Here is a 24979-nt window from a genome sequence, read left to right on the forward strand (position 1 = left end):
GACCAATCTATAGGCCATTTCTGAATAAAACATTATATAAAGGGATAAGAGTCCCTAGAGCAAACAAGGTATTTCTTCCATCCAGTATACGATGACTGAAACAGAGCATGATACAAGTTAATATAAACAACACGGAGAATATAAAGCTTGTGAGGTTTTCAGGCAGGAATTCTATATTATCATTAATACAGTTCCTAGTACATCACATTTATTCACTGGTCAAACTACAAGCTAATAACCAGCAAGTTCAGGTGCAAACCTGTTATAACGCGACATGTTATAGTGCGGAATCGATTATAACACAGTAAGGTCGTAGCTCCCATTTCCCCCATAATGAAATTTGACTCTCAAACTTTGGGTGAATGTTCTAGATACTTTAAATGATCCTGGTGATGTTATGATAAATTGTAAAATTAGGATAAATTGTATTAGAAACTCAAAATGTTGCAAAACAAGTACAAAACAATAAATGTGTATAAACACCCTTGGATTCTGTGTTATATATTTATAGTTTACAACATTTATTATAAAAAAATATACAATTTAAATAAGAGTCGTGTAAATTTTAAACTGATGGAATAGCAGTTTCTATTGTACTGTATATATTGTAACGATCTGGGATTTATACTGTTGCAGGACTGGTCTACAGACCCTGTTTGTGTGTGGTGGTGTGTTTTTGTTAGCAGGGAAGTGGTAAGCTTGCCTCAGCCGGGATTGGTGGGTGACGTCTGGGGAGGAGGAACATGAAAGCATATAGGGGGGATGCCCACATCAGTATTTGTTGCCAGACTGGGTGGGTTCATTCCCAATTGGGCTTGTATTTTTTGTTTTGTGAGTGAAAAAATGACTTTGGGCAGGTGCCTAATTTTTGGCTAGTTTGGGGCATTTGTGTGGGTATTACATTTGGATATATTTTGAATGGTTTTAAAGTTTTAACAATACTTTAATCCAAAATTCAAAGCTATATGATACACAACCCTTAGTATTAAGATCACCTTTGCTAAACATTGTAAAATGTGTTAACATCTGTGAATATGACACATAATACATTGTGGGTAGTCTATTACTTTGGCCTACAAACGTAACACAATACTAGACTAGGTACTAGGCTTTCAAATGAGAATTTGTTCTCAGGGGTTTTACTTGATTAAAGTAAAGGAATGATAATTGATTCATATTTCAGGTGAAGGTTTAGTAATTACCAGGGACCCTAGTTTTCCACAATTAAAAAATAAATAAATTCTCTGCGTTATTAAAATAAAAGGCTAAAATTGAGTAAGATACACAAAGAGCTCCTACAGTAGTAAAAACACACTGGATACTGAAGTAAACTGCAGCTACATTTCAACCTTGACCACTGTACTCCAGAAGCAGTTTTATTGAACATGTATGTTTACTAAATTTTAAACGTTAAAGCAAAATTACCTGTATATGATAAGTGAATTGATTATATATAATAGGCGTATTTGTTATATATGATAGGTGTATTCATTTGGTTATCAAATAACCAAACAAAGCCTTGCATGTTTTTGCAAGTGTTTTTCCGCGTCATTCCACAGCAAAAAGGTTCCTAGGATCCCTGGTAAATAAGCACATCAAACACAAAGTTACAATTGCAAAAGGTGTAGTTGCTATTTGTTACAATGGGGAACAACATCAGAGGTGATTGTGATCTCACAACTTACGTTCCTGTTTGGGCAGGTTTTGGGCAGGTTTTCAGGAAGAAGTGGGCGGGTTTTTGTAAAAATAGTTGGCAACGGTGCCGGCAGAGCCGAGTGAGACAAGCTGCTGTGTGAATGTACTGCTGTGAGAGTGCAAGGGGCTAACAGGGGCCAGGAATAATCATCTTAATAAACCATGGATTTGAGTACCTGCAAATGGTACGTTACTATTCATTTGGCTTGTGGGCATTGTAAATCATTTTGAGAACAAAAATGCCAATATTCATTGTAAGGTGAAAGACAAATAATGCAGTCTCCTAATTATGGACCCCAACAACCGCATTATAACAAGTTAGCACTGTATTTGGCATATAAACTTATTGTTATATGTGTATTTATGTGTAACAATGCATTTAATGGGAATCTGTTATGCAATCATGAAAAAAAAAAAAAAAATGAAGCAGTTCTGATACCTCAAAAACAAAACAGTACCTTAGGGTCTTCTGTGAAACAAGACCACTGCAGAATTGACCATACTGAATTATATAATATACATTTAGCTGTTTACACAAATAAATATACACAGATGCCGTCTTAATTGATAATGACTCGGTCTCTGTAATAGCATCCCATGTCTTTGGCAGTCTGTGGCAGAGTGCCTGTCCCTGTGCATAGTTATGTTTATATGTTGTGTGTTCGGGAAGTAGAGAATGGATGAGACAGAGGAAAGAGGCCTCGCACGATACTTGTTTAGTGTTCGTCCACTCTGTCTGTCTGTCTATTTGTTTGGCCACTGCGCCATTTTGTTTTTGTGTTTTGTGTTTCAAACCTTTTATTTCTGTTTTAATAAACACACAACAGTGCATTAATCATATCATTTCATCAGTCGTCTCTGTATTACTTCCTTGTTCTGATGTTACCACTGTACTGTCCTTGTGACATATGGTGTCTGAAGCAGGACAAACCACAGTCAGAACAGCAAAGGATTGTGTTTTTTTTTCATTATTGTTTTTTTGAAAAAGTGTTTGTGAAGAAAAGATAAAAAGAGGAGTGTGTTTTTTGTGAAAAAAAGTGATTGTGAAGAAAGGAAAAAAGTGTGTTATAAAAAAATAAAAAAATAAACTAAAATTAAAATAATGAAGAACTGGTTCTGGAGAGACTGTGGCGGTGAGCTGGAGGACCAAGGCTGTTGCCTTGCCTGCGGGGTGTATGGACACACGGTGGTTGTCTGCCCCTTCCAGGAAGAGGAGGAGGAACCAGCCCAAGAGAGGAAGGTGGGGAGAGGAGCAGGAAGAGAAGGCGGAGAGGAAATGACGACTGAGAGGCCTGTTTAAAGAACCTCACGGTGGAGTTGTGTCCTGGCTGTGGGGTGTATGGGCACACGTCCACTGCAAACAGGGTAGACTACCTGCTGCTCCCACCTTTGTTGCCAGGAGACTACACGCTGCTCCCATCGTTGTCGTCAGGAGACTACATGCTGCTCCCACTTCCACTGCATCCACCACCAGGAGGAGAGCAGCAGGAGCTGCCTCTTCCTCCGCCGCCTCCACCTGCAGGAGCAGTGAGGCAGGAGCTGCTTCTGCCTCTGCCAGGAGGAGATCAGCAAGAGCTGCCTCTACCTCCACCACCTTCACTGACAGGAGCACAGCAGGAGCTGCCTTTACCTCCGCCAAGAGCAGAGCAGCAGGAGCTGTCTCTACTTCCACTGACAGGAGCTTCCTCTGCCTCTTCAGGAGCAGAGCAGCAGGAGCTGCTTCTGTCTCCACCACCTTCACTGGCCTGAGCAGAGCAACAGGAGCTGCCTCTTCCTCTGCCACCACCAAGAGCAGAGCAGAGCAGCAGGAGCTGCCTCTGCCTCTGTTTCCACCACCTCCACCACCAGGAGAAGAGCAGCAGGAGCTGCCTCTGCCTCCGCCACCTCCACTAGCAGAGGGTGAATACATGCTGGTTCGCTTGGGGATGCCTGTTCGCCATCGTCTGGGGATGCCTGTTCGCCATAGCCTGGAGATGCCTGCTGCTCTGCATCGCCTGGGATTGCCTGATGCTCTGCATCGCCAGGGGATGCCTGTTCAACATCGCCTGGGGATGCCACGTCTGCATTGTCTGGGGAGGCTTGTTCGTCGTCACCTGGGGAGGCCTGCTATTTGCCATCTCCTAGGAAAGCCTGTTGTTCGGAGCCGCCCGGGGCTGCTGCCAGCTCTGCTTCACCTGAGGTCGCAGCCGGCTCCGCTTGGCCGCAGGGGTCATGGTCGCCAGATTCCCACCAAAAGGAGCTGCTGGCTATGAAGAAGGGGGGAGAGGATAGGAGATCTTCCCCCTGCAGCAATTTCGCTGCATGAGTTCTTGTGGCTGGAGTCCCACAGGAGGGAGCTGCCGGCTATGAAGAAGTGGAGAAAGGTCAGGAGACCACCTTCCCCGGCATCCTTTCCACTACGGAAGTGGACCAACATGCTGTCAGTCATGCCACTACTGGCAGGGGAGTTGACACTATTTTCAGCCATGGGCCCAGCGAAGCTTTCCTTCCCGGCCCAAGACTTTGACCTGGACTGCTGGGTTTTTAAGGGGGGAGTTGGCCTTTGAGGCCATGTGTGCTGTGCTCAAGGAGGGAGATATGTGGCAGTGTGCCCACCCCTATGCATATTTATGGTTTTATGTTGTGTGTTTGGGAAGTGGAGAATGGGCGAGAGAGAGGAGAGTTAATTTAAAATAAAATCTAAAATAACAAATGCTACTCATGCAAGAGGCCTCGCACGATACTTGTTTAGTGTTTATCCACTCTGCCTGTCTGTCTGTCTATTTGTTTGGCCACCGTGTCGTTTTGGTTTTTGTGTTTTATGTTCCAAACCTTTTATTTCTGTTTAAATAAACACACATTTCATCAGTCATCTCTGTATTACTTCCTTGTTCTGATGTCACCACTTTACTATCCTTGTGACACAGTCATAACAAACAGATTGGGCAATAAAATCCAGTATTTGATTACTGCTCTGCAGTAAGAGTAAGTAGGGGAGTTCTGGAAAAATTAAGTGTTATATGTCCCCACGTGTTGCTAAAACTGTTTAAATAACATACCTGTAATTTTTATTTTCATTGTTAACATCTGACAACATTTGACACTTCCAACTTTAAAGTCTGTTTCAAAGCTCTTTTTAAAAGTTGGGAGTTTTTTTTTAGAATACTGTACATGACAGCATCTGAAATAAACTGTGCTCTTATTTCTCAGTTTGCATCCAGCGTAAATATTAAATTATATTTTTTTGAAGATGCAAGCCCACTTCTTTGCTTAAACAATTAATTTGCAAGCTCTGTATGTATATGCAGATCACAACCAGGAGTTTATAGTAAAATACGATCTATGTTCATTTGCATGCTTGCTCGCTCATAAATCTTGTTTGCTGACCTATATAGCTGCATGTAAATGTTACGTGCATCACAACCAAACAATTTATAGATACTTGCAGATTTCTATTTTCAGTGCATGACATACTGGATTTTATGATAGAAATAAATGAAGTGCATAATAAAATGTCCATTTCCAAGATTTCACTGACTTCATTCAAATTTATGATTTAGCCTTAACTATCAGTGCACTAAGAGGCCATTTTGAAAAGAGCTTTAAATAAACTTTAATTGTAAAATGTTGTCAGGATGTTAACAATGAAAAGAGAAATGGCAGCTGTGTTTTTTAAACAGTTGTAGAAGCATGTGGGGACGTGGAATGCTATTTTTTTCTGGAACCCCATTACTTTCTTTTTAACCCACACCCTCAAATACTGTTAAGCAAATCAATTAAATACAGAATTAAATCAAACAATATGTGTGCCTAAAACCTAACCTTAACAGTTCACTTGAACCAACTAAACCTCCATCCTGGTCCAACGCAGTTATTGTGCATGTTAAACCTGGTCTAGAATGACCGGTTAGGACTGGAGTGGTACAAAACTCCTTTAGGGGATTTCAATGTCTAACTCAACGATCAGGAAAGAACATAAATAAAACAAGAATGCAAACTCAATAAGCCTTTCCATTACTGCAGGCAAATACAGGCAGACAGGCTTGATTTCCATCTTTTACTAATGAAGTCCTGATAATATTACTGTTCACATCAAGAATCGTTATTATTCACAACTGGGCTTTATTATTCCACAAAATATATGTCTGCAAAGATGACAGCCAAGACCTCACATATAAAAGTAAAACTAGGCACAACACGCTCGAGGGATTGAAATCCAGACATGAGTGTGCAAACTACTTAAACAACAACAACAACAGCTGAGGTCAATCTATTAGTGTTGTTTCTTTGAGTACTTTTAACTGGCATTGCTGAGGAATATTACAGCTGACAAAGGCCCTCATATTGGAATCAGTCACTCAATTGAGGCATCTACAGTGTGTCACCATGTAAGAGAGAAACATATCAAAATAAAACAGGATTCTTGGGGAGTATAAATGGATTATGTTGTTGTGTCCATATTATTACATCAAAGTAAAATATAGACACAGTAATGTGATATTTTAATAATGGCAATATTATATGTGAAGTAATGTATGTAGACAGTGGGCATTTTTAAAAAGAGTTTATCTTTAATGGATTTTTTTTTTTTTTAAATGAAAACATTTGATGCTAATTTTACCAAATTAAAAGTGCTTAAGAGACGTTGAATTATGTAAATCTCTGAAGGCTGAACCTCATTGAAGACATTTCGAATTGGGAGTTTTCCTTAAGTTTATGCATGTATAGCTCACCTTTGAACCGTGAGCATCATCGCTGCCTTTATTATAAATGCTTTCCTGCTAAAAAATATATATATATATATATATATATATATATATATATATATATATATATATATATATATATATATATACATACTGACGGTACACATTTGCACCTTAAACAACAATAACTAAGTCCACATTTTTTTTTTCTATTGGTCTGCATGCGTACCTGAGTACCAGTTATGTGAACCCCTGTCTAAAAAGATTTGTTTGACCTGCCTGGCACTTGCAGCATCTGCAACCTCCAATACTGGGGCATCAAGTTCAGCATCTGCTTCCCTCCAAACCCTGTAATCTTTCCTCTGGAAGTTCAACATCCATTATGTTGTGTAAAGCACAACAAACCACGATGATATTGCTAACCTTCTGAGGAGTGCACTGTATTGTTCCCCCAGAAACATCGAAACATCAGAATCACATTTTGAGGATTCCAGTTGTTTGCTCAATTACAGTATGAGCACATTTAAAGGTACGGTTATACCTCTGTTTGACAGGGGTTGTGGGGTTGAGCAGCAGTGTCAGTAGCCACCGCTTCAGTGGATACCCATTGTCCCCTATCAACCAGCCTCTTAGACTGCCATCCCGCTGAAATGCAGCTGCCAACTGCAAATTAGCAAGGATAAACAAATCACGAGCAAAGCAACGATAGTTTGCATACACACTTGTGATGTAGTTATTGGTATCACAGATCACACACTACTTGCACATTGACCAAATAGGTCCCCTTACGATTTACGTAGAGGTGTCTATTCTGTGTTGGTATGCGTACCTTGGTGATACAAGCAAACAGTGTGCTCTGCATGTCTCCTTCCAGGTCAGCCTGAAGCAGTTCGCAGATGTCAGTGATTGTTTGTCTGTTGAGACGAAATTGCTGCATACATAGTGTGTCAGACAGGTGCAGAAAGGACAGATGACTTTTAAATATTTGGGGACATCTCCTCCTCTTTTTGTCTGGCCATGTAGAAGAAATTTTCTCTCTCCCTTTTTTTTACCTGTTCCCCTGGTAGTTTCAGCAGTATTTATAGTCGACCATGTAATTTGCGCACAGTTTAGACCTGGTTTTCACATGTCAACTGAAACGCAAATGCTAACACCGTTGTTGGTTTGCTAAATCGCTATATATGTATGTAAATGAGGACACTCCCCTAAAGTTCAGCCCATGTCCAGTGCTAACACTGACTTACCGAGTGGGCACTTAAACACAGTTGCTAAACCACATATGCGGGCAAAGTCTGTTTGCCCACAGTGCGCCTAATTCTGTTTTGCGATTGTTTTAGGGGTTTGCGAACGTTGCTAAATAGGGCCCTCTGTGTAAAAAGTGCCTTCAGTTCTAAACTTACTTTTAATCCGCTTCCATTTATGCACTCATGTTCTCTCTCTCCTTCCCGGGCTGAAGAGATTCAGTTCTTTTAATCTGTCCTCATAGCTCATGTCATTCAGTCCTGGGATCAGCACGGTTTAAACTTCTCTGTACCTTCTCAAGCACAATGATGAATTCTTTGTCATGAGGTGACCAAAACTGCACACAGTATTCTAGGTTGAGTCTAACTAGGGCATTGTATAATCTTAGCATAACCTCTCTAGACATGTATTCCACACCTTTCACAATATAGCCTAACATTCTATTTGCCTAATTAATTGCCTCACCACATGGCAAGATACTTTAATGTTGAATCCACTATAACCCTGAGGATCCTTTTCAAAGTCCCTTATTTCCATCCCATTCATGTTATACTTATAACCTGGATTATTATGGCCAATATACAATACATTTCTTAACATTCAAATTACCAGTAATTTACCACAAGTTTAAAAGTCTAAATCCTTTTTGATTAGCTGGGCTGTGGATTCAGAGTCCACTACTCCCCAAGTCTGGTATAATCTGCAAATTTAATAACTTTGTAATGTGTGTCATTGTCCAGGTCATTTATATAAATGATTAACAATAATACTATTTTAACAGCAAATGTGTATCTCTTCACACATTAAGTATTGTTTAAGACACTGTGGTAGGCATTTCCTAGCACTCAATTCTTTCTCCTACACTGTGAATCATGAGAACTAAATAGTGCTGTAGGAGGTGCTCAGTGACCTTCCTGTTAACACAAGCTGTCATGCCCCTCTGCTCCGCTAAGCGTCTCCACAATGAGTAATAACCTCAACAGGCCTGTGAGCCACAGCTTCGCAACACCATTTTATTTTCTCTCTCACGTTATATGTGTGCAATACTCAGAACAGAAGATACTAGTTGTAAAAACGTAGACAGTAAGCAATTCCTAATGGTACTGTCTGAGTTTAAAGGTTAGTGACTCCGGCGCTCCAGTTAAATTGCATACTGGATGTTTTACGCATTGAAAAAATAAGAATTACGTATGATATTTAAGGCTGACAAATGTTTGAGAGGCTCAACCGGGACACATGGTGAGCTGGTGGGTCGGGAATGAGTAAAACTGGAATCTTTTTCTACCAAAATGTGTGCAGCAGCCCCTCGTTGAACCAGACATGTCAGGAGACAGACACGTTGTCTGAAATAACGAGGTGTCCGTTTAAAAAAAGAAATCGCACACACCTGCATTTAAAGTGCTCAATTTATTGTAAATGTATAAATCATTGCACAGAAATAACGTGAATACCTAGCACACTTTATTTTTACTTTATTAGTACACAATTAACACAAACTAGATAATGTATTGGCACATTCTAATACTATACATGGCACATTATAATACTATACAATACCTTACTAATACTGCACATACAAATACAAAAATACATAGAACAGTGTACGCATGGCTACAAGTTTAAACACTGTAGAGTATGAGTTTATATGCTCTCTTAATCATTGTAACAGGGGGAAGTGCTACGTGTGTGGGTCGTCACCCAAAAATACTGAGTCAGACACAGAGCAGTGGGTGTTGACACATCACACAGGCGCGCAGATTTAATAATATAGCTGCTGACACTAGGGTACCAGCAATGGTAGCCCTAGTGTCAGATTTAATAAAGAAAACAAAACAAAGCTATAAATAAGTTTGCCACACAAGGAGAGCACTAGTTTCACTAAAAGGGAACCAAGATCTTACTATACTATGAATAACCCTCTCTATATGCTGGTTGGGATCAACATCCCCTAAACTAACCTGCTTCTGGGCGACTCCTGCCTCTTGACACGGCCTAGGCTGGGCATTGCTTTCACGAGAACCGTCTTGCAGTTGAAGGGTTCTGTAGTAGTTAATGCTGGGGAAAGCAGCATGTTCTACTCCTCGACGACCACAAGCTTTTGCTCAGTTTGTGTAGTGATGGCCGTGCAGTAGTCTCGAGCTGTGGAACAGACACTATCTGAGGTCTGGGCAGCATCCCCGGGCACGCCCACCAGCCAATCCAGACCTCCCGATCAGCTCAGTGCTGGGTGAGCCGAAATGCTTATTTAGTTGCCCAGCAACGCATCTCCTGTTCCACTTCCTAGCAGCACACATTTGCACAGGATCAAGTGTTTGGCTCTCCCTGTCACAATCATGTGCTTAGTTTTAGCGATTTTGTAGGCTTTGTATCTGTTCTTTTGTTTATTTACATCCTTGGTGTCAGTACAACAGCCATCTTTGAAAGATCGTTTTATATATTCTGTGCAATCTAAACGGTCCATTCTCAAGAAATTAACTGTAATACAATAATTGTCTTATTCCTGCTCTGCTCTCTATTGGTTCACGTTAAAGCTTTCTCTATGACTGGCTGTTTGGGCTTTGCAATACACACACTTGCTTTTAGACATCGCAATGTGCATTGTTCTTTCCACATGTAACCTATGTGTCTGCTCATGTGCCAGTCAGCTGGTGTTAACATTAGAACGACCAAGGTGGTCATTTTGTCTGTTTTTGGAACTTAAATTTAAATTGTTGTGCATGTGTTTAAGATATGGAGCTGCGCTTTCCTGACTTTTCCTAAATATATGTACTAATGACCCTGACAAAGAAAGATTTGCATAGCTGCAAAAAATAGGGATCTTGAGTTTGCAAGTTTTCAAGCTTCTTGTACTTCATAGTACTTGGCCTCTCAATGGTCAATTGTAAATATACTGTAAGCAGTGGCTAGAGAATGGATCATAGAAATGCAGGGACAGATAATTGTAATCTGCCTAAGGATTGCCAGAAACTCATGACCAATAAGTATGGGTTTTCAATTTAAAAAATAAACAATTTAAAGTACTCACTTGCAATCTTTGTTTGTGACTGGTGAATAAGCAACTGGATTCTGCGGTCTTACAGCGTAATTTTGTGAGAGTGAACATACCGAACAGAACTGGACAATCTGATTTGGCGAAACCATTCCACTGTCTTGCTGTGGAATGTGTTGTACTTGTTTGGTGGAACAGCCTGGTCTGATTGAGGAGCAGTTCCACGGGGTGAAACATGGTGGCGCCCTGCAGACACAGCTATGTTCAAAAGTTTTCCATCACCTAGAATTTTAGGCTTGAGACATAATACTATATAAATAAATATATATATATATATATATATATATATATATATATATATATATATATATATATATATATATATATACACAAACATAATTTAGATATTTTATTTATCTTTGTGTAATCAAAGAAACTACAAAATGATACTGCAAAAGTCTACCGGAAGCCATGATAGTAGGGGTGCACCTAATCGGCAGCCTATCGATTCCCACGATATGGAAAAAAAATACAATTGGCTATCTGCAATTTGTGTTATTTTTGCCAATAACTTACACCGATATTCATGCTTGAATTCCTTCCAGAACATAATTTAATGTTTGGTCCGGTGCTCGTACTAATGACGCAAGAACACTGAGACATTCATTTTTCCATTGCTGTGTAACATGCGATCATCCTGCAGTAAATATGTCTGAAAAGAGCAGTGTTTGGAAAACAATAGGATAGCGAGTTGTGTGCAGCAGAACAGACTTGATGCTACATTACATGTAACGATGAACTGTGACTAGAATATTATTCTGATGCGTTAAATAGAAATAAATGAATAAATAAAAACAGGCTGAATCCTAAATAAAATTCTGGCGTTTCCAAGCGAGTCATTTTTCTTTAACTTGGGACGTTTACACAAGAAAAATGGTTGGTGTAAAATGCCTTTTTGTTTTTCCGTTCGTTCGGTTTATTTTACTCGAGTAAACCGGCCATTTCACCCAACGTTATGCAAATGAATGGGAAACGTGGAGGTTGATATGTAAATTAGCTATGCGTAAAGTACTTGTGCTGATTTTTGAGGATTACAAGTGAAATTTTGTGAAAATGTGGTTTCCCTGCACAGCAACTAGTAGAAGAGTGAATCTAAGCTGCTGTAATAAAGCAAAATACCTTATGCCTGGTTGGTTAATAATGTGTTTTACTGCTCTTGCCCAAATTGTTTTTCAAATGTCATTAGAGGGGTGTCATATCGTTAGTAATGAATACTTTTTCAACTTATTAATTAAAAATAAACTCGGAGGTATAAAATGAAACTGACCAACAGGTATTGCACATCACGATATATATATATATATTTGCTGTGTATACTACTCCTAAAACCCTACCTGTCCAGATGCCTGACAGCTGCTGAGGAAGCTTTAATGAGCATCTGAAAGGGAAATGGCAGAAACGGACTGAAGTGCATTAATTTGCTTCCAAAATTGACACTGCCTGTTGTATCTTGCACAAACTCTTGTCAATAACAAAATGAGGTTCAGGAATCAGTGCCTGCCTGAGAGACAGAAGGGGAAGGTTACAGTCAAAAAAAGTGGCACTGCCTTTCACAACAAGCCCAAAAGAAGCACAACCCATGTTACAGTGGGTGAAGTGTACTTGGCAACTGTGGTTGCCTCAGCCGCCAGTTTCAATTGGACAGCAGCGATCTGAGGAGGCTCATGCTGTCAGAAATTCTCTCTTTTCCTTTAACTTGGATTTAAGTTGGATTTATTGTTGTGTAAAATATTAATGATGCAGACAAATAAAACACAATCAATACGTTCATTTGCAATTTTATTTGGTCAGTTCTGAGAGGGCATCAACAACTTGTTGGATGTTGTTGCGCTGTTTTGGGCAATTGAGCTGGCTCATGACATCCAGTTCACCAACTATATTTATTAACGTGGAGGGCAGACACACGTTGTCTTTGGACATAGCTGGGATCAAAAAAAGGACAGCTCACTTGCTCTTCATGTTTAACTTTAGCGTAGTTTTTTACAGCAAGGGTATCCTCAAACAGCTGCTTTAATACTATAACAAAGGCATAACGCAGTTCATGGTAAGTGGTTTTACACAGAACTGTAAATCAACAAGAGATATACAACATGACAGTCCAGGCACAGCAAAAAACATAATAAAAAAAGCAGGCCGCATTATCATTAAGGTGAACTACAGCACTGCTAACCATGGTCACCTTTCTGCTCTAGAAAGAGTGCAAAGAAGAGCGACCAGAATTATTCTGGGTTTAAAAGGCATGTCATATGCAGACAGGCTAAAATAATTGAATCTGTTCAGTCTTGAACAAAAAAGACTACGTGGCGACCTAATTCAAGCATTCAAAATTCTAAAAGGTATTGACAATGTCAACCCAAGGGACTTTTTCGAACTGAAAAAAGAAACAAGGACCAGGGGTCACAAATGGAGATTAGACAAAGGAGCATTCAGAACAGAAAATAGGAGGCACTTTTCTACACAGAGAATTGTGAGGGTCTGGAATCAACTCCCCAGTAATGTTGTTGAAGCCGACACCCTGGGATCCTTCAAGAACCTGCTTGATAAGATTCTGGGATCAATAAGCTACTAACAACCAAACGAGCAAGATGGGCTGAATGGCCTCCTCTCGTTTGTAAACTTTCTTATGTTCTTATAAAATTGCCCGTCAGCCACTACTATCTGCCATCTTGGAATCCACAGTAACAACTGACCTGCTCCCTTGCAATATCTATAGTTAAGAATAAACAAGCTCATCAATATTTACACGTGAAATGTGGGTTTCCATGCAAAACTGAGTGTGGATTTTCTTGTGTGTTTCGTCATTTACACGAGTAAATTAGGTTTACCCTATCCCTCTCTTTGGCTGTTTTTTTCAGCCACAAACAAGATTTACACGAGTAATTCTCCTAAACGTGCACGCGCATTGCCATTTCACATATAAATTGACCCGCATGGAAACCCCATGATTGATGATTTAAGTTATTATTATTATTATTATTATTATTATTATTATTATTATTATTATTATTATTATACAATGTACTTCAAAATCACCTTTTGTAATTTTTGTTTTTAGTATACGTTTGGTTACGGATGTATGCGAAATCAAGTTTGACTGAATTTTGCTACCGGATATTTTTATGACATCTCTTTTTTTTTTTTAATTAAGTGAACAATTTAAGTTGTGCTGCAATATTAAGCAGGGTATGAAGTCGACATCATTGTTGTAGTTGACGCTGCATAGGCTACATTTTAGTTTTCTAATGTACAGTATAGAAGTTATAATATGCAATGTTTTACAGTTACATGCACTATCTATTATTATTGGTATCCTATTGGTATCGGACGATATGGGTAGATAACCATTGGCTATCGGTATCAGCCAAGAAAATCGGGCCACCTCTATATGATAGTAGTACAGTAATTCCTATTAGATTTTGAAATGTCACATTTTCAATTGTTGTCAATTTTTCATTATGTATATGGAAAACTACAAGCGGCATTTAATTTAATATGTTAACATAATGTTATTCAGCTGGTTTCATTGGACTTTATGACTTCTGTATATAGAGTGATGCAAAATTTTTGGTCAAAGCTGATTTTCTAATATTAGCAATTGCAATGGGCTACTCACTAACCTCAATAAACATAACCTCGGTTTACAGTGGTCTGTACTGTTTAGTTTAGATTAGATTAGTTTGGAATATATTTGACCCACAATAATATATAGTTTATTACATAAGATATAAATACTGCTTGGAACTTTCTGACTGAAAAAAAAAAAAATCACCACAATGCACAAACTTCATCCCCAAATCGATGTCAGCCATGACGCTAGAACAGAAAAAAATAGAACAAACTGATTTCACAAAAAGATTAAACCCTGTTCCTGTTCCACATTGAAGAAGCTGAATGTGTTCGAGTCTGTTCACCTCACGAAACTCTACCTTTAGTCACCCTGAACCTAACCTATTAGGTGCTTTATATTGCTATAGCAAGGCGATCAGTAAGGAATACCATATTGTCGTTTCTTTATTTGCATTACTGCACTATCGGTATAATATTTTAAAAACATTTTGGACATTTTTAGAGATCTTGTCTGTCAAGTTGGAAAGTGAGAGCTGATAAAGGAATATTTACAGAAAACAAAGAAACTGTAACAGCTTAGTACTGGTGGGAGGACCCACTGAATGCAGTAGATACAGCGAGAGTAGCAGCTTCCTGAACTATAATATTATTAATAGTATTAAGGCAGGACTAAATGAAAAATACATTGTTGGATTTTTTCAGGTGTAAAATAAGGAAAGCCCAGTGTCTACATGCTGAACAATTGTAAATTAAGTTGTAGTTCAAAGTACCATTACTGTTAAAGAAAAAGGCTAGTTACCAAATACCCCATATTAGCATTAAAGTTAGCATGTACATTACTTATTGAAAGGGAATGTTGCATTTTACTCACCCAAAGTACATTTTACTCCCATAGTGTCTAAATTGCAGAGTAAATTACTCAGTGACCCAACTCTTATCTGGAGTGCTGTCTCCTAACTACCCTAGTAAGAAACATACAGCAAAGCCATGCTGTTCCAATTAGTCAAAATCTACCTTTTGGTGCAGATCTCAGAGCATTCATAACATACAACATAACATATGACATGAGATGTGTCTCCAGGTACATAGAACTTGATGGAAAGGATGCTTTTTTTATATACAGAAGCAAATGATGCTCATTTAATTAACGACATTAGAATGCAGCTTTTTCAAGTCATTATGCAATTCATAAAAACCCAATATCTGTTATAAGCTTCAACTCCAGTCAATATTTGTATAATATATTATACTAAATAGAACTGGATCATTAGGCTGCAAATGCATGGCATAAATGAAAATTCTATTCTGCAAACAGTATGCCGTTTGAATTTGTCCTATGTTCAAATAGCTCCATGTCATTTTAAAATGACACCAAGACAAGATCAGTTGAACTGTTTCATTAAAATAAAACAAAATAGTCAAAATTGAATGAGGTAAGAAAACAGATGTATATTAAAAACACTAGGGTGTAGGAGGAGGGGGAGAGGACCTTACTCATAAAGAGACAAGGAGCTGCTACATGGTGGTAATGTGTACTTGTAATCATCAGATAGAGAAGGAGTTTGTGCCCATGTAACTGCATACACACACTGGAACCAAGAGTATGTGATTTATCAACAGGGAAAGTTGATTGTGTTAGGCAATGGACACTGCAAAAGACACTCAGATTCTTTATTTTTTGAGTGATCTGCAATCTGTATTTTTTAACTTCTAGACCAACACACTGCAAACACAGCTTGTGGAATGTAATTTGCACTATATATGGGTAATCAGAGGAGGTGCAAATGCAAACTCCACGTACTAACAGATTTGGAAACAGTGAGTTATATTAACACTAATTGTGTGAATGATGAATCGGGATCAATTTGTGTGAGAGACAAAAATGAAATAATTTTAACCTAGAAAGAAATTAACTGCTCAGAACACCTGTAACCTTTCCTCACCTATGTTGTTTCTTATCAGTTTATCATTCCAGTTGCTTTACTCCATTTACAATATGTTCTTTCCTTTGCACAGACTTAGTAGTAGAAAAAAATAATATCTGATACAATTTGAGAAATGTCATATTTGTCAATTTCTTTTGTGATATAACACAAAAGACATTATATAGTTTTGTAGAGTAAAAATTCAAAAAGTAATACAATAATTATTGCCTGCAAAAATGTCGTTTTATCGTAAAGATCAGGTGCAGCTTCTGAAGACAAGTGCTGGTAATTGGTCGTGCCTCAGGGCTAACACGTGTATTACTACATTGGTCTTTCAAAACCAATTTTGTATAGTTGATGCTTACATCAAAAGAAATACTTGGTTTCATCGTGAAACTAAATTCCATAAATCTATGCCACACAAATGAGGGGATGTTTTGTGTGTATTTAGACATAGTTAATCAAAAGTAAAGATGCTGAACAAGGTTTTGAACGACTGGAGAAGATCAATGTTTTTTATGTTTTGTTTTGTTTTGTTTTGTTTTCTTAAGCTTTAAAAACAAATCTGCATGTTTATAAATTGCAACTGGAATTTCAAAGACGTCAAAACAGGCACATTTTACTAAAGTGTCACTTTTTTATCTAAAAGTTCTGAAGGTTTACACATGTTTGGCATTATTTTACCTCCAGCTGCTCTGAATACAGCTCACAGAGTCACATGTTAATGTCACTTTATTTTATTCATACAGGACTGCAGCTTTAAGCAGCACCCCTTGTTGGATTGCTGTGGGAAGATACTATAGAGAGCACACTCCTTTCAGTTGACACGCTCATTTCCAGAGAGGCTCTGTCCCCGTGCCGGGGAAAAGAGATACATAAATTACACAAGCAGGCCTTGGCAGCTTGGGTCTTCATTTCCATACAGGCCCTGCTGGGGAAATCATTTTGGGAAAATATTGCCATATGAATCATTGCATTAATGTATGATAAATTTGAGTGAATCTGGCTCTATGAACTCTGTTTTGTTACCTCACTGATACGGCGCTGCTACACCTACAGAAGGGTACTTCTGAATCATACAGTGGAACCCGGGACATTGTTTCAAGCATCTCAGAATTGCTTGGTGAGCATATATCTGGTTCTTTATTGGAATTCTTCATATAATGAGTGTAACTGAAGGTTGTATTGTTAATGTACCATTGAAGGTAATTCAATGATACATTAGGGGGAGGGGAGACCTGCGCTGACTCTCTGGGTGCATTTGTAGTGTTGCGGGAATATCCGCCTGTCAGTCACGGCATTGAGAGGTGGGAAAGAGGGTGTGTGGGTTTTACCCCTCTCTGAGTGGCTGAAGGGCGGGCTTTGGGGGGTTGCTGCACTAATAAAATGAAGCTCCGGGGTTCCCTCGGGTCTGCCCCCTCGGAGATGAAATGAGCCATAATTGATTAAAGTATTATTTTTGCAGCAGGTAAAAACTTGGGCAGACCCTGATGATTGTTTAGGGTAGTGAGGAAATGCATGAACTTAGGACGGAGACCCAGGCCGTACGAGTAGCAACGGTCAGGGTGAACGCTGCCGAGTGCAGCACCTTTGTTTTGTAGTTTTATTACTGTGTTTTATTTTCCCCTTTTCTTTCGCCTTTTATCCTTTGTGATTCATTATTTCCAGAGTAACTGCGAGTGCACCTGCAGTGGACATTGTACTTGGACTGGTATAACCGTGGTCTTGTTTACCATTGCCAGTACTCAAGTCACGGACAACCGCGCCCTCTGCGGGCTGAAATAAATCAGTGTGCCTGAGCAGAGTTACAATTAAAAGTTCTGTCTCCTTGTCAGTGAATTTCCCACCACCCTTCCACAGTAATGTTACTAGTCTATATTTTATGTTTATTTCTTATTTCCAGCAAATATCATATCAATGACATTGAAGCCCATATAAACTCACCTTTTGACCCAGGAGTCAAATCTTGCAAGAAAAAGCAAAAATCCCTGTAATGATCCACTCAATGGAAATATGGAGTTACGTCTTTCTCTCTCCTATTCTCCTATGTTATGGAAACACAGGAGAGAGAAAGAATCTCCTTTCCTGACAAGGAATTCAACAATATGGATCAACTCCAAAATTAAAACTGGTGGAAAAGCTATTTTTTGGAAAGACCTAGGAGCACTCTTCCACAAAAACACATTGGAATCCTTTGAAGACTTAAAAAGAGAATACAAACTGAATAAACGGGAAATACTTGCAAATTAGAGAGTGTGTTCTTGAAAGTGGAAGTAAAGATAACAGACCAACATTTCTATCACAAATTGTCAACAAACTAGAAGCCCATGGCTCAAGGCCACACCTCGCTTCATGTTAATTCATGTATAGTTTTCTAATAAACGTCTAATCAGGCAAGTGACCTAGGGAATTTTGCAAGCAGCGCTAGTGTAATTGTGAAATGAGTTGTCAGTTTAAAGAGGACCTGCTCTCACTGCTGTTTTGAGAAAAGTGTGTCTCTGCAATTCTTGTTCAGTTTCGCTCAGACTGCACTGTGTTTTTTCTGATGGATTTCACCTGCAGAGCTGCTGCTGTTGGATTCCACCTGTTGACCTCCTTTTACCCTGTGGATTACACATTCAGTTTCAAGTCTGATGTTGCATGCATCTGATGGTACAAGCTATTGTTTATTCATGGAGAAGGTGTGAACTATCATTTGCAAAGCTGTTTTTATTACATTAATTTCACATTGTGCTACAAAAAAGAAACTATTTATATCAACTGTCGATTGCTTAAGGGATGCATTTAAAAATGTTACCAAAGATTAAATTTACTAAGAGTAACTAGTACTAAGACAAATATCAGAATATTCCAACACACACACACACACGTTATATGCTATATATTATAGATTATATATATTATATAGATATCATATATAATACAGATATAAGACTATATATATATATATAATATATATATATCAGCACAACTGTAGTTGGTACTCTATTTACTTCTGGCTGTCAAACAACATCAGCACTTTAAACAGGGTCTCACTTATTGCTTTACTACAATTGTTACTTTTAACTAGTCACGGCTCAAGCTGTTATCGGCAGGAAGAGACTCAGAAACAAGGAAGCTTCAGTTTAAGCACTAGAGTGCACATTTAATAAACAAAACAACAAATAAACAGGAACAAAGTAAACAGGGCACAAGGGCAAAAATAAAAGGTTCAAATAAAAAAGTGAAACCTCACGCAGGCGTGGCTGCTTCTTATTGTGTCGGCTCACAAACGGCCATCAAGCATTTTGTCTTGCTCAACCCGGGTCAAAGCGTGTCAACCCACATCCTGAGGTGGACTAATGAGACCCAGGTTAATCTGGGTAAGAACAAAGTATGTGGTTTCACACTGCGTGGTATTGTGAAACCACATACCACATTCAGTGTGAAAGGGGCTTAGGATATGCCTTTCCAAATCTTCAACTTGAACACTTTTTCATTGTCCATGAGGGGAGCACTGGTGATTTTACAGTGTTTTTCAAAGCAGCAAAGGACAGACCTCGACATGCATGATATTGGTCAAAAGAAAAATTGTAGCAGTGTGCAATCTACAAAGAGTGAATAACATGAAGTCCTTGTTTGGTCTTGTTGGGTAATCTTGTAAAATAGCACAAGTAATCCAGTTATGCAGTGGGTTATAGGAGATGTGGCTTAGTTACAGTAAAGATTTTTTTCTTTGTCTCTCTTAAATGTATAAAACCAATTTTATACATTTTTATTTTCATTCAGAAACAAACTCAATCACAACCTTGCTATGCGATGTGAAATACACCTTGAAATCTAATAGCAACAAGATGAACCAATTCAATTTTCAGTTATTTACAAATAGGAATGCATTTTAAATCATTAATGGTTTCCTAGAGATGGAATCTACAGAAGGTTTACATATTGAATTCAAAATAGTGGTTTATTACAAATATGTATTTACTACAGCCAGCATATACTGTACAGTACAGTACACAATATGCATGAACCTGGTTTTGTTTCTTACGAGCCAGTCCTGGTCTCAACACTCTCTTCATACAGTATGTACCAGATTCAGTCCTGGCCCTCTCTCAAGCAGAGACTGCTAGCAGTGCCTGTATGATGTAGACTAAAGTCTACAAGGTTGACACAACTGATGACATGAATGAATTAGCCTGCTGCACCCTGTAGCCCAACTAAATATTTTATTTTATATCCTATGTGCATCAATAACTTTAATCAATGGAGGCTTGACTTTTTTCTAGCAGTCCAATATAATCTTTATGAACTTTAAGGGAATTTTTACTCCCCAATAATCCCCTTAAACCACAAGTAAGACACAGAATGCATTCAAAGCACTTAATAACCCTCTAAACCAACAGTTAAGGTTGGAATTAAGGGTTACCCACCAGTAAAACCTGCATGAAAATAACTTAAATAAGTATTACGGTCAATTGAGAAGTTAATTTTAAAAATAAAATTAAGGTAATTTTAAGATTAACATATTTGATTTTAAAGGAATTCTACAACCAATTCCAAGATGACGAGCAAGCTTACTGTACAGCCTAGGACTCCCCTGCCCCCCCCCCCCCTTCTCCAGATTTTATTCATAAGCTGATGTGCTGGCCTCCCTATTCATACAGGCAGTTACAGTGTGGCCTGAAACACCTGACACAGATGGCCTGAAACACCTGACACATGACAGAAGTTCGTATTTAAAGCACCTTTGACAGCCAGTGACACCTTTATCAACTTGATGGCAGGAATTAATATTGGGCTAATGTCTCTTTGCTATGAGGCCATAGACCCAGACTTCAGCTGAATTCTCCAGATAAAACTGTGTATTTGATTAGCACAACTGTCAAGTCTATGGAGGATCACAGATATAGAAAAGAGCCGTGAACAGGGAAGAAAATTAAGAGATTTAATATTATTTACAGAGAAAAAGGCACCGACGACATAATGTGCTGTCATCTTCAGTACTGTACTCTAGTACTTGAAAATACAACTAGATCCCACAAGGGTACCCAGATATCATCATCAGCAGCAGCAGCAGCAGCACTGGATTCATGTACACCCCCCTTCAATGAGAAGTTTGAATGGAATATAGCACTGCTGTGTGTTTAATGTAAGGGAGAGTTAGCCTGATTACTGTGTAATACTCACTGCGTAGAAATCTGAGACCCGTTTTAGCCCTGACCTCTACCTGAATACAATGCACTGTTGGGGATAGAGATGCTAGCGGGGACAAGCGGAGCTTTGACAGTTAAAATGACACATAGAATACAACTCGGTGTTTAACCATGCATTTCTTAGATTCAGTTAAGTAAGTGCATTTCTGCAAATTACATATTTTGCAGTGTGCTTGCTACAGTACAATTGTGTACTTTCTTGTTGCTTACATCTTTAATGAGCTGTCAACAAAAATGCTGTCTATCAAGATATCTATCTTGAGCTGTATGGAAATATAATTTTGACTTTCCCTTGAAGAGAAAATAACAGGAAAATAAAATGGAAAGTATTTTAGCCATAATCTATCTATCTATCTATCTATCTATCTATCTATCTATCTATCTATCTATCTATCTATCTATCTATCTATCACCCTTTTTAATGAGGGTTTATCATGAAATAAATATTTTATAAAATATCTTTCTCTCTCTCTCAGACAATATTGTTGGATCATCTATTTGAACCCTTTTTGCTCTCATTTCTATGAAGATTTTTAACCCATGAGAATTTCATGATTTTTTGTATTTTGTACTTTGTCGTCTATCTATACTAGTAAACCTATTAGATAGCTACTGTATAGGCATGAAAATCTGTACATCTTCAAAGGTTTACACCAATGGCCAAAAATTTTGCAACACCCTCTGGAATGAACTAATGTTGCTTCATAAATAACGGCTGCTGAATAATGTTAAGGTTACATATTGAATTAAATTTCGCTTTGTAGTATTCCATGTACTTAACAAAAAAAAAAAAAAAAAAAATTAAATCTTACATGAAATACTGTACTAGTATGGTTTCTGGTATTGCATTTTAATTATGTTTCAATCCTACAATTCTAGGTCATGCAAAACTTTTGCTCATAGCTATACATCATCTAGATACTCTACCACATGCACACACATACCGTATAGTAAGAGTAATGGTTGCATCATTTAATTGGTTAGATTAGTTGTATAGGCAACAAAGTTACCTATAGTAGCCCAAAGAACAATAACTTTGCAATGTTAGTATTTGGCAGCGAGTGAAGGTGCTCCTACCTCTCGGAGTTCCCTGGCCACTTCCTTCAGCTCCCTGAGGATCCCTTCCAGCTGGTCGATCACCATTTTCATGCGACTGCGGATTCTCTCTCTCTGGCCGGGGGTCTCAGTGCTGTCCCGGGCCGGTGCTCTGATGAGGGACATCCTTCACAAGGCAGCGGGGGCGCTGGGGGTAGCCGAGGGGTCCATTTCTCTCGCCGTGAGCCTCGCTGATCCGAAGGGGAGCCCCGGCAGCACAGCGAGATCTCAACATTTTAAGAGCTCTTGCAGCAAAGCTTACAAATCCATGGCATCTGCCCCAACCCCACGCTGTTCCACTGGACCCCGATTAAGAAGAATTCAAGTAAAACAATTAAGCAACAATCCGCCTTGAAATAGAATGTGTGGATATAAATATTTATAAATCCCCACTATAAATGTTTGCCATTTTATTTTTACATAACCCTAGTACCAGTGTTTATAGTTATCCAGAATAAACAGTGCCTGGACCATGAGCATTTTTAACTGTGTCCCTCTGGTTTCCTGGTCGATCACAACAACTACATTGCCCAGGAGGCTGCCTACATAATTACCTGCAAATGAAACATTTCCGAAAAGGAGCAGGTATCCCTGAGATTTTTACTGGCACAGTTGCAGATGCTAAGGAAGATTTACTCCAAATGTGCTGTTGTTCCCTATAGAACAGACAACGTTATTTATTTATTTATTTATTTAATATTGAAAATAGAAATCCGTGATGTTTAGCCATTACATGACGACTGGAATTCGTTCGCAACTTCTTATGGCAGTTGGGTAATTTGCCCTGTATTTTCATGAAGTGAAACAAATAAATCTGCATCTTTTCTTTTATCACAGACTTCTTTATTCCACATAAAAAGGTATTGGATGCATTAAAAAGCAATATCAATCAAAATCCAGATTTTCTGCTACAAAGAAAGAAAGCAAGCAGAAAAGGCGGAGACTGCCGTGTTCTTTTTCAGTGCCATCTTCATATTAGCTCAGAGCTGCTTTCAGTTTCCCTTAGATGTCAGTGACTTAGAAATTGAATTAACTGAACGCATATAAAATAAAAGGAGCCCGAATCCTTCCTCAGTTGCTAAGGAAATCCAATTTTTGCTGCTCGTTTCTTCCAGACAAGTATTGACAGCTCCTGAAACAAATCCTGGCTGGAACGGAGGAGGAAAATCACATACCGCTGTGATTTAAGGTAAAACAGCAATTCATATAAATTCCGTGGTGGTTGTTTAGCAGAATAATTTAGTTATCTTACTTGGAGATTCAGTTAATATTTTTAGTGTGAGATCTTGCACAATATATACAATATACAACATAAAATAAATTATTTGCAAATATGCTGCTTTTAAAACCCTTTCTTCTCTAACCACCTTATCCTCACTATATATACTGTCTCTCCTATACTGTCAGCTGTACCCAATTCGTCTCCCATCTCCACAACCTATTGCTAGTGACTGTAACCACGAACTGCACTAAAAGCTGCCTCATCTCCCTCTCTCTCTCTCTCTCTCTCTCTCTCTCTCTCTCTCTCTCTCTCTCTCTCTCTCTCTCTCTCTCTCAAGACAGGTAGAAGCAGAATTTATTTTGGACATAGAAGAGATGTAACCAGATAGCATTTAAGCAAATCAAACACATTAGAAGAGCTTGACTTTGTAAAGCATCCGTGCGTCATCTCTAAGGTGAGCCCCGGTTTGCAAATGCATTGACACCTTTGATCTGAATGGGATTTGGAATGCATCAGGCAGGCAGGCAGGCAGGCAGGCAGGCAGAATTAGTGGGCTTGCAGGCTTGTCATGTGCTTTGTCTCCCCCTCTGCCCTTGCAGCCTGAAGCATCCTTACTGATTGTCTGCTTGGAGAGGCTGTTGCTCAAGCTAAGGTGCTCAGCTTCTGCTTGGTACTGTGTTGCTGTTGCTAGGAGGTGGGGCTTGCTCCTTTAAAAACACAGTGGTCTTTGTTACCAGTAGGTGTATGGAAAACTTCAGTCTCCCTTCTAATGTTTATAAATAAAATTTGGTTTTGTTTGGTTTAAAAATGAAATGTATTTGTGTGTGTGGGCTAGATATGGCAAGGCTGGGCTAACTGAAATTTAATGTCCAGCAGGTGGCTACTTGTCAATTGAATAATTGATTATCAATTAGCCCCAGTCACCTTCCATTAAAAAGAGTCTGTTTGTGCTGGTCTCTGTGTACCAGCTTGAGAATTCATGACTGCGCATAGCCAGGGAGTGGGAACCAAATACATGACAGAGGACCACAGTGATTTTATAGGGATTAAGTTATGGGATTCTAATCCCTCCCGAGTTTATTTAGTTTGTGTAGGGAGAAGGTTCCTGGAGCGGGACCTTCCTTTTAGCGGGAGCAGTGCTCGTTCCTTTTTTGGCCAGCTTTTGTTTTATAGCTGTTTCTTCCTACCGTTTTTTCAATTTTGTTTATGTACATGTGTGTATGTCTTTCCATAGTAGGGCTAGCTATAGGAAGCTGTGTGGTCCAGTGGTTAAAGAAAAGCGGTTTGTAACCAGAAGGTCCCCA

At 38.8% G+C, this 24979-nt stretch overlaps 1 protein-coding gene across 1 annotated transcript in view; it reads right to left on the reverse strand.

The window, feature by feature from the left end:
- The window catches only part of LOC121294442 (inhibitory synaptic factor 1-like), an 89335-nt gene extending 65423 nt beyond the window's left edge, over positions 1 to 23912 (reverse strand). The window contains exon 1 of the mRNA XM_041218128.1: positions 22436 to 23912. Coding sequence (XP_041074062.1) covers positions 22436 to 22579 — 144 coding nt within the window. The 5' untranslated portion in view covers positions 22580 to 23912. The remainder of the gene's footprint in view (positions 1 to 22435) is intronic.
- Positions 23913 to 24979: the final 1067 nt, after the last annotated feature.

This window comes from Polyodon spathula, chromosome 19 (genome assembly GCF_017654505.1).
Source record: "Polyodon spathula isolate WHYD16114869_AA chromosome 19, ASM1765450v1, whole genome shotgun sequence".
Classification (NCBI taxonomy): domain Eukaryota; kingdom Metazoa; phylum Chordata; class Actinopteri; order Acipenseriformes; family Polyodontidae; genus Polyodon; species Polyodon spathula.